Raw genomic sequence first — 11,760 nt, forward strand, 5'->3', positions numbered from 1 at the left:
AGCGTGTGGGCTTCTCTCTAGTTGTGGCATGCGGGTTTTCTCTCTCTAGCTGTAGCGTGCAGGATCCAGGGCGTGTGGGCTCTGTAGTTGTGGTGCAAGGGCTCCAGAGCATGTGAGCTCTAGTTTGCAGCACGCGGGCTCTCTGGTTGAGGCGCACGAGCTCAGTAGTTGTGGCACACGGGCTTAGTTGTCCCGCAGCATGTGGGATCTTAGTTCCCCGACCACGGATCGAACCCGCGTCCCTTGCATTGCAAGGCATATTCCTTCCAATTAAAGCATGGCTTTAATTTTCTTGCATGCTGTATAATTAAACAGAGTTGGCTCACAGTTTGTGACTGATAATTCTAGGATCCATTTCTGTGAGTCTATTTCTTTGGTCACTGTTTGTGATGGTTATTGCTCAGAGTATCCAGTACATGAAAAGAAACTTCATTTTTATTTACTCCTCCAGTGTCTAGTTATCTTTAAATGTTTTCCAGATGCTATATTTAAAAACTTATTTGTAGAAATAATTTGAGGCTCAAAATGACATTCTATTCCTCTAAGAATTATTTTCACTTGGTTTTGCTAGGTATCTAGAGACACTAGCAATCCAAAAGCATATGAATCCAAGTTCAAGGCCTGAAAACCCAGAATACAATCTACAAGAAAGCTGATTTATTTCTTGTTCACTCTTACTCCTGGGGTATAGCCCTGCAGGGTGCAAGCTCATGGTGGAAAACTGAACTCTGACTTTTGTCCCCCTAGTCCTGTGATGCTGCCAAAAGCACATTTTCTGCTGCCTCTTCAGAACTGGCAAATACCATTCAGGGCAAAAACTACCCTAAGTGACAGGCTTACCAGCCTGGATTCTGGTCTTCTTTAGTATCTCAGTCCTGTAAGTCCCCCCCTATCTTGTTAGGTCTTTGATGATTCTAAGAAATAAACTTATATAATATGTCCAGCTTTTTTTAGCTGTCATCGGTAATGGAAGGCCCTTATTACTTGGTCTGCCATTACTGAAAGAAGTTACTCCATCACTTTGCATCCCTCTTAACCTACTTCATGTTTCTTCATAGCACTTGTTACTGACATTCACCTCACACCAATATAAATTTTAGGTAGATTTAAAAATGTAAAACAAAACAAAAAACCAAAAATACCTCCAAAAAACTTAAGTTGGAAGTGCTTTATGACATACACATCACAAAAATACTGAAAAGCAAATGGCAAATCAATAAAAAACATAAACAAATATGAAAGACAAAAGGCCAATATTCTTAAAATAGTATGAGCTCTTATATGTAAATAAGAAAAAAGTTTTCTATTTTATTTTCTAATTTTGTTTGCTCTCTCACTTTATTCAAGTCCCTGTTCAAATTTCCTGTCCTTGGAAAAGCCTTCCTGATCATAAGTCCCATTCCCATGTCTTTCCCCTTAACCTACTCCATTTTTCTGCATAGCATTTATCAATACATGCTTTTTTGATACTGTTTTAATTATCTGTGCCCTCTGACACTAATGTAAGTTCTGAAAGAAAAGAGACTCCGTTTTTATTTACTGCTATATCCTCAGTGCATGGAACAGTATCTGCTCAATAAATATTTGTGGAATGGATGAATAAAGTTTTGTATAAACAGAATGTCTTGCTCTAATAATCATGGAAAAATATTTCAAAATACACAAAATAATAAAAGCTAGTATTTACTGAGTACCAAGCATTGTTCTAAATGCTTTAGGTGTATTAATTCATTTAATCCCCAATAATTCTATGAGTTAGGTTATCATGATACCCATCTTACAGACAAAGCAAACTAGACACAGAGAGGTTATGTAGTTTGCCTACGGTCACACAGATAATAAGCATACACTAAAAAGGATTAACAATCCGGCAAATTCTTTCTGCCCCATTCAAACTCATCTGTTCCTTTTCATACTTAAAAACTCTTGAATACGAATGAGACTAATTAAATAAAACCATCACCACTATGATCACCATTATTGACTGAATTTTTAGTACATACGTACTAAAGACTGTGCTCAGCATCTTACGTATAAATATCAAACTTAATCCTGACAGCAATTTTATGAAGTAGGTATTATCATCTTTCTTTTATAAAAGAAGAAAACTGAGACTGAAAGAGGTTAAATTAGTTGTCTAAAGTCTAGATCCACGTGGGGTTCAATTTTAAGTTTCAATCTAAAGTCTGTATTTTTAACTACCAGAGTTAGAGACTTGCAATAAAATGTTATTCTTCAAAAGGATAAACAAGTACATTCTCTTAAAGAAAAGAAAAGAAAGCATTACATACATCCATTTCAGATATATAATCTTCTGGTTTGTCCATAAATACTGCAGAGACTGGAACAGTTGTGTTTTTGGACATCATGAATTTTAAGGGAACTTCATGGAAGATTTGATTTCTCTCTCTCATTGTCATTTTCTTTTGGGGAAGTGGTGAATTAATATAAATTACTTTAACTGGTTTTGAACCTTAAAACAGAAAAAGAATGGGAGTGATTAGTTACTAGTAGTCATAATAAAAAAAAAATAAACCAGGATGTATAACAGAAGAATTACTAAACAAAGAGACACAGGATAGGAAACTGGAAGCACATGTCCCATACGTGTGCCTTGAATGGAAAGATTTTTAAAGTCCCTTAGAGATCTAAGGGCAAGAGACTCTTACTGGCAAGAAGAATATGTTCTTTTTCTAACAATTTAAAAAAAGATTTTCTGTTTTTTATTGTTATACTTTTACTGTCACTATTACTCGGTTCCTCTTGGGTTATACTTTCAAAAAGTGATAAAATGTTTACCACAGAGAATATATTACATTTAACTCTAATTTGTAGTTTTGTTTTTAGACACAGTCCTTCATTTACTCCAATTATGTTACTACATACAAGAATATTAATTCTAAAAGATATGAGAAAATTATTAAATGTGAACAAAAATAGAAGGGGAATAATATTTTGTACAGAATTTATGTGTAAATATTAATTTTACCGTTAAGAGAGAGACTATCTTATAAGTATAGACTTATTTAAATCTGAATTCCAATAATAGGTAAGTAAATAAACCCTGGAAACTAACCCATTTGAGGCTGTCTAATAAAGTATTACATTCCTTTTATTTCAGTGAAAGATAGAAGAACCTCACCATTTCATGTATCTTTGGCCACCCTAAACTATACTTTTTTCTCTACTTCTCACACACCCAGCATGCATACAGGTCCTGTAAATCTAATAACTCATTTATGAGTGTCAATTGTATACTTAGCACTACATATTAAAAAGTTCTTCTACTGAATGTAATTGTCAAATTTACATCCTCCTTAAATCAAAACTTAGTTTTTTGTATTTGTCAAATGACCACCTATAATTAGACAGCTGAAATAGAACTGTTTCAACTCCTCTTTTGAGAGTGTTACTTGACATGGCAAATCACAAACCTGCGACAGGTATTACGTGAATACACACTGGAATTTCCCACTGTTCCTTGTAGCTTGGTCCATGATTATTTAATAAGGTAAATAATGCTTGACTAGTTAGAGCTATCTGAGGGTGATATCTTGCAACAAGCTTCTCTGCATTTGGGTCTTTACTAATGTCCTGAAAAACAACATAAAACTTGTTACTTGATTACACTTATTGGAAACTTCTTTGATTAAATAATGAAAAGAAGGCAGAAATTCAGGAAGGGTACTTTAGAACAACCAGGTTACATGTACTTTATGAGGTACAGAAGATTGCTTAGGAAGATCCAAAACCACTTTACTACTTACATAATGCATAGCTGCAGCTGTTTGTTCTGGTGTTTCAGTGGTAGGTATGTTATCTTTTGACAGCTGTAACCTTGCAGGCATTGAGGGAAATACTGTTTTCACATATTTTACACTGCCCTAAATAAGAAAAAAAATGAATGTTTTATTGCAGAAATCTTGATGTATTTTTTCCCAGAAGTATCTTTTCATCATATGAAACTTATAACTTAAAATTCTTCATTGTACTAAATGCAAATGTCAAATTTAGAGCCTTCTTAAGACAAGACTTTAATGTTTTTACTTGACAACCACCATATAGTTTTTTTTTTTTTTTTAAGATTTTATTTATTTATTTATTTTTGGTTGCATTGGGTCTTAGCTGGGTCATGCGGGATCTTGTGTTGTGGTGCACAGGCTCTCTAGTTGTGGTGCGCGGGCTACAGAGGGTGTGGGCTCTATAGTTGGGGTGCGTGGGATCTGTAGTTGCAGCATGTAGGCTTAGATGCTCTGCGGCATGTGGGATCTTAGTTCCCTGACCAGGGATCAAACCTGCGTTCCCTGCATTGGAAGGCGGATTCTTAACCATTGTACCACCAGGGAAGTCCCCATGTAGGTTTTTTCTAAAAAACGGGTCCAAGATAAGGGTGCCGTGAAATTTTCCCTGTCATTTTAAATTCTAACCTCTCATTTTATGAAGTACAACTCATAGCAGGGTATAAGAGAAACTCTAAAATATCTTCTTTACACACATATACTTCCAATATGATTTTGAGTAAAATTCCCTTAAAAGAAAAGGGGATTTCTGCTTGTATTCAGAAACATAAAAGAGATGGAAACTAAGAAAAGAAAATCAAGAAATAAAGTTGGTAGTAATATTTTTTTTTAACTTTTTCTTTTTTCTTTAAATATTTATTTATTTATTTGGCTGCACCGGGTCTTAGCTGCTGGCACGTGGGATCTTCGTTGCAGCATGTGGGATTTGGTTCCCTGACCAGGGATTGAACCCAGGCCCCCTGCACTGGGAGTGCAGAGTCTTAACCACTGGACCACCAGGGAAGTCCTGGTAGTGATATTTTTTAAAACATCAAGTAATGGTAGTCATTCAATAAAAGGGGACATATTTGTGCTGCATATTTTAAAAATTATATCTCGTTACTGCTCAAAATTTAAACATAAATACTGAAATAGATCTAAATTATGCTTCTGTGTGAAATACAGATGATGTTTCAGACAAAAATAAGTTTATTTTTATTTTCTTATGGTAAACCTTACCAATGCGAGAAGAGTTTTTTCTAACTTTAATCCCATCTCTATTCTGAATGGGAAGAATCCCATTAAGCTGGTGACTTCATGGAGAGTATAGAATTCTGGATACTTTTTCACTTGTTCAATACAAGCTTTTAAAATTTGCTAAAAAATAAAAATTAAGAGAAATTAATTTTTTTGTACTTCTCTAATAATGCAACAAAAATAACTTAGTTACATGTGACTAAATAATTATTCATTTCAAATATGAGCCTCATTTCATTAACCGAACTTCTAACAATCCAGGCATACTGTATATTCCTTACTTGATTTAAACTCTTATTTTTTGTAACAATTCTTTTTAACCTAATTTCTTAAAACATTGATGTTTAATAATACTAAAATTAGCAACTGTATTAAAATTTAAAGTTAGAGAAGACACATCATATTTTCTCTGCTATTTAAGAAACTGTCAAAGAAATAAAGCTACGTGAAAATTTTAACACATTTTATGGGAATAAAAGCAGTTACATGAATGATTAGAAATAAGTAACGTTAATACCCTAAAAAGATCCCCAAGCACAATGAATTAATGAAGTAGTTATCTTACAGGTCATTCTAACCTTCAATCTAAAAAATAAATGAGAAATTTTATAACTACTTCAAATGATGGACTATTTAGTATTTTCTTCTCTCCAAAATGTTCTCAAAATATTAATGACTTACCAGGAAATGCAATGAGGAAGAAAAATTCACAGTTTCACCCAAGCATGTGATAACATGTAAATAACTCAAAGAAGCACAGCAGTTTTGGAGGGGGAAGGGGAGTTATAAAACCATACATACTACATTATCTTCTAAGAAACAGTTGTCCCTAGCATCTCTGGAATCCCCCATGGATACCAAAATCCAAGGATGCCCAAATCCCTTATATGAAATGGTATAGTACCGTCAGCCCTCCATATCCACTGATGTAGAACCCGCGGATATGGAGGGCCAAATGTATGTGTTTTCTCTTCTTCTCTCAGTGATCCTTTATCTGAACCTTTTAGAATATAGCTTATATCACAAAAGCTTTTAGCAATAAGCATATTTTTATATCTTACACCCTCTTTCCCTTCAGATATTTATAAAGCGTGTCAAGTTACAAATCAATAACATTACTCCAGTACATCTTTTTATCTATAGTTTCATATCCTCTTCTCTCTTTCTTTAATCCTCACTCTCTATTATCTTTCACATTTCCCCCCTCAATTCTACGCTTTTCAGTAATGACCTTGATATTTAATCAGGATATTACTTGCAATTAAGGCAGATATAGGTTAATATGAAGAAGTTCTGTTTGCTCTTAAAAACCCTAGTAAACTGCAAACTCGGATCTGCATAATATCTTTGCTCCTCATTTACAATATTAGTCAACTTTCACCCCCAATATTCCTATCCTATAGAAGTCATTACAAAAATATGAACATGCAAAGGAAAGCAATATATAAGAACTATGTGACATATAGACTACTCTGATTAGATATTTAGCAGCACATCTTTCTTGGTAAAACTATGCTAGATGTTACAGCGCTTTTTAAGTGAGTTTCACTTAACTCAGTAATTATGGCAAGAGAAAAATTCAAGGGAAAATCTAAGACAGTTTTATACCTATACTCAGATACACTACATAGTATTAAAGGTATTTCACAACTGGTAGATATTAAGTAACTAAAGGATCATTATTTAATATATTTAATTTAAAATTTTTAATTAGTAATTTACTCATGTTTGAATAACTGCTAAGATTGACAAAGGAGGTTAAGAGTTCAGGCTGTTCCCCATCATCACCCACTCCCAACTGTTATTTAACACTCAAAGTATCTTGAAAGTTAAAAACACCAAAAACACATGCATCATTTACAAAGAAAGATGAAAATAACTATGCTCCAGAAAAAGAAAATATAATGTTTTCATACATGTTTGAAGCCTAAAATTAAACAGATACTGCTTCTGGCAATATGGTAAAGTAGGTACCTTGAAGAGCACTCCTATCCAAACAACACTAGATGCTGGATAAATTACAACTAACAATTTTCATGCATTGCTGGGCTTGGTAAAATCGAGGAGAATCTCCAAGGACCATAAATAAATAAATAAACGCCAAACATCTAGAATGAGGAGAAACAGGAGCAGTGAGCAGGAAGAAAACCCATGAAAGGTGAAGTGGCTTGAGGGCAAATGCCTCAACTAGTTCTAAGATCAGGTAGGGAGCTGAACAGGAGATCATTATTTAATATATTTAATTAAAAATTTTTAATTAGTAATTTACTCATGTTTGAATAACTGCTAAGATTGAACAAAGGAGGTTAAGAGTTCAGGCTGTTCCCCATCATCACCCACTCCCAACTGTTATTTAACACTCAAAGTATCTTGAAAGTTAAAAACACCAAAAACACATGCATCATTTACAAAGAAAGATGAAAATAACTATGCTCCAGAGAAAGAAAATATAATGTTTTCATACATGTTTGAAGCTTAAAATTAAACAGATACTGCTTCTGGCAATATGGTAAAGTAGGTACCTTGAAGAGCACTCCTATCCAAACAACACTAGATGCTGGATAAATTACAACTAACAATTTTCATGCATTGCTGGGCTTGGTAAAATCGAGGAGAATCTCCAAGGACCATAAATAAATAAATAAACGCCAAACATCTAGAATGAGGAGAAACAGGAGCAGTGAGCAGGAAGAAAACCCATGAAAGGTGAAGTGGCTTGAGGGCAAATGCCTCAACTAGTTCTAAGATCAGGTAGGGAGCTGAACAGGAGAGCCCTACATTTAAGGCTTGAAAAGCAGAGATCTGAACAGATATCTGTACAACCATGTTCACAACAGCATTATTCACAACAGCCAAAAGGTGGAAGCAAATCAAAAGTCCATCAATCGATGAATGGATAAACAAAATGTCCATATACATACACTGGAATATTCAGCCTTAAAAAGGAAGGAAATTATGTCACATGCTAGAACATGTATGAATCTTGAAAACATTATGCTAAGTAAAATAAGCCAGTCACAAAAAGACAAATACTATATGATTCCACTTATATGGGGGTACCTACAGTAGACAAATTCAGAGACAGAAAGTAGCATGGTGAGTGGCACAATAATAAATAAATATTTCGTGTTTGTCCCTGGCTCCTGACACACAGCTCCTAAAATTCTTGGAATCCCCTAAGTGATAAGAATGTCTTTTTTATGCTAATTAGATGACAAAAGGCCCATAGATAGCTAATCACCAGCAGCCAATGATTTAATCAAGCATGCCCACTAAATGAAATCTCCATAAAACTCCCCTTAACAATGGGATTTGGAGAGCTTCTGGGTTGGTGAACACATGGAGGTGCTGGGAGGGCAGTGTACCTGGAAAGGGCATGGAAGCTCTGTGCCTCTTCCCCCATACCTTGCCCTATGCATCTCTCTCTTCCATTTGGCTGTTCCCGAGTTGTATTCTTTATAATAAATTGGAAATAGCAAGTAAAGTGCTTTCCTGAGTTCTGTAAGCCATTCTACCTAATTATTGAACTCAAGGTAGGGATGGGTCATGGAAACCCTAGGCCTACTGTCTGGAGAGTTGGAGAACTGGTTGGCATGGGGGAAAAATCCCACATATTTGGTGTCAGAAGTGTTGTGAATAAAACAGTTCAGAAACAGGTAATAGAGTCTCAGTTTTACAAGATGAAGAGAGTTCTGGAGATTGGCTATACTACAATATGAACGTACTTAATACTATAGAACTGCACATTTAAAAATGGTTAAGGGGCTTCCCTGGTGGTGCAGTGGTTAAGAATCCACCTGCCAATGCAGGGGACACAGGTTTGATCCCTGGTCCAGGAAGATTCCACATGCCACGGAACAACTAAGCCCGTGCACCACAACTACTGAGCCTGTGCTCTAAAGCCTGCGAGCCACAACTACTGAAGCCCACGCGCCAAGAACCCGTGGTCTGCAACGAGAAGCCATCGCAATGAGAAGCCCGCACACCACAACAAAGAGTAGACCCCGCTAGCCGCAACTAGAGAAAGCCCGTGTGCAGCAATGAAGACCCAATGCAGCCAAAAATAAATAAATAAATAAATAAAATCTATTAAAAAATAATAAAAATGGTTAAGACAGTAAATTTTATGTGTATTTTACCATAATTAAAAATTATTTTTAAAAAAGGGAAGGATATTGACACATGCTATAACATGGGTGAATCTTGAAGACATTATGCTAAGTAAAATAAGCCAATCACAAAAGGACAAATATTGAAATGACTCCACTTATATAAAGTACCTAGTGAAGTTAAATTCATAGAAATAAAAAATAGAATGGTGGTTGTCAGGGACTGTGGGGAAGAGGGAATGATGAGTTATTATTTAATGAATACAGAGTTTCAGTTTGGGACAATGGAAAAGTTTGCGAATGGATGATGAAAATCCACTTACAACAGTGTGCAAGTATTCAATGCCATTGAACTATCATTAAAAATGGTTAAAATGGTAAATTTTATGTTATATATATTTTACTTCACCAAAAAAAGAGAAATGGAAGACAGACTGAAACCTAGGAAGTTTGGGAATTCCAGAAAGAGAGTTGGGAAAACAAAAAAGAAGCAATAATTGAAAATGGCTGAGAATTTTCAAGAACTGATGATGGATTTGAATCTACAGATACAAGACAATGAAACAAGTAGAATTTTATTCTAATAAAGTACATTGTAATGAAACTGTAATACACCAAAAATTAAGAGCGGTCAGAAAGAAAAGGCAGGTTCTCTAAAAGAAATGACAATTAAACAAACAATACACTTTCAATAATAATACATGAGCCAGAAAAAGTAGAATTATATCGTCAAACGCTGAGAAATAAAACAAACTGTCAACTTAGAACTATGTATGGAGCAAAACTATCTTATTAGAATGAGAACAAAATAAAAATATTTCCAGGTAAACAAAAAAAAAAAGATTGTTCATCACCAAGAGACCTTCACCAAAGGAACATCTAGAACATATAACATTTCAGAAAAAATGAAGAGGATTTCCAAATGCAGATTTGAAAAGAGGAGATGGAAAGGCAAAAAAAGGTCCAAATTTGTAGATAAATGAAGACAAACATTGTTCATATAAAATAATAATGTAGGTAGGTTTAAAAAAGAGACAGCATTAAAACAATAATATCAGTGAGGAGGGATGTGATGAAAGTCAAAATGCTCTATGGTCTCTGTAGATGTATAGGTTAATAGAACTAAATAGAGTTGAGAAATTTACCCATAGGTCAATGGCGACAAGGTAATTCAATAAGGAAAATATTCATTGTGAAAATTCAAGAGTAACCACTAAGAACAACAACAACAAAAATGTATAAATTCCTAATCAACAGAGAGGGAAAAAAGAAGGGGGAAAAAGTCAATCCCCTCAAAAGAAGTCAAAGAAAGAAGTTTAGAAAAAGACAAATAGAAATCATAAACAGGTTTATATATATGTTATCACAATGAATGTAAATGACTCAACTTTTTAATTAATAGGCAAGAGATGGTCAGATCTTATTTAAAACAGCATTCTAGCTAAACATCATTTTAAGAGGTATTTGTTTCCATAATTAAAAATTAGTTCTATAGTTCTATAGAATCTATAGAACTTTAATATAAGTTCTATAGATTCAAAGCAATCCCAATTAAAGTCCCACTTAGTTTTTTTCTAGAAATTGACAAGCTGATTCCAAAGTTTTCATGGAAATGCAAAGAACCAATAAAAGCCAAAACAATTTTAAAAAAGAACAAAGTTGTAGGATTTCCACCAAATGGCTTCTTGTAGTCTTCCACTACAAGACATGGTGGTATTGGCATAAAGACAGAGATATAGATTAATGAAACAGACTAGAGTCATGAAATTGACCCACACATCATTGGTGAAAAGGCAATTTAATGAGGGGAAAAAAATAGCTTTTTCAACCAATAGTGAAAAACAATTTCTCAACATTGGCACTATTGACGTTTTAGACCAGATAATTCTTTGTGTTGGGGGGGGCAACCTTTACATTGCAGGATATTTAACAACATTCTTGGCTCTACCTACTAGATGCCAGAAGCACTCCTTCCTCAGTTATGAGAACCCAAAATATTTCTAGACATTACCATATGTCTGGTAGGAGGCAAAATCACTCTCAGTAGAGAATCACTATGCTTGAACAACGAGATATGCAGATGAAAGGAAAATAAACTTTGACCCAAACCTCACATCTTGCACAAAAAAATAACTTGAAATTAACATACACACATTCACATAAAAGTTAAAACTATAAAACCTCTAGATCAGGGTTTCTCAACATAAGCACTACTGACATTTGAAGTTCCATAATTCTTTGCTGTGGGGGATGTTAGATACATTGGAGGATGTTTAACAGCATCCCTGGCCTTTAGTCACTAGATACGAGTAATTCTCTGCCAGTTGTGACAATCAAAAATATCTCCAGACACTGCTGAAGTCCCCTGCATGGGGAGTGGGCACAAGGGTAAAAGAGTAAAAGTGACCTCGGATAAGAACCACTTGGGGTTGGCAAATATTTCTACGCTAGAACACATACAAGCACCAACCATAAAACATCTGCAAAAATTAGACTTCAATAAAATTAAAATTCTGTTTTATGAGAGACTATTAAAAAAATTAAAAAGCATGTCACAAACTGGGAGAAAACTATATATATATATATATATATATATATATATATATATATATATA

The 11,760-nt window shown here is 34.5% G+C and overlaps 1 protein-coding gene across 6 annotated transcripts in view; it reads right to left on the minus strand.

Annotated features, from left to right (window-relative positions):
* The window catches only part of ICE2 (interactor of little elongation complex ELL subunit 2), an 85,687-nt gene that overhangs the window by 54,177 nt on the left and 19,750 nt on the right, over window positions 1-11,760 (minus strand). For all 6 annotated transcript variants that reach the window (XM_028494904.2, XM_055088008.1, XM_055088009.1 and 3 more), the window contains 4 exons: window positions 5,019-5,156; window positions 3,768-3,884; window positions 3,435-3,594; window positions 2,292-2,473 (listed from right to left, as the gene is read on the minus strand). In XM_028494904.2, coding sequence (XP_028350705.1) covers window positions 2,292-2,473; window positions 3,435-3,594; window positions 3,768-3,884; window positions 5,019-5,156 — 597 coding nt within the window. The remainder of the gene's footprint in view (window positions 1-2,291; window positions 2,474-3,434; window positions 3,595-3,767; window positions 3,885-5,018; window positions 5,157-11,760) is intronic.

The sequence above is a fragment of the Physeter macrocephalus genome, chromosome 11 (genome assembly GCF_002837175.3).
Source record: "Physeter macrocephalus isolate SW-GA chromosome 11, ASM283717v5, whole genome shotgun sequence".
Lineage (NCBI taxonomy): Eukaryota > Metazoa > Chordata > Mammalia > Artiodactyla > Physeteridae > Physeter > Physeter macrocephalus.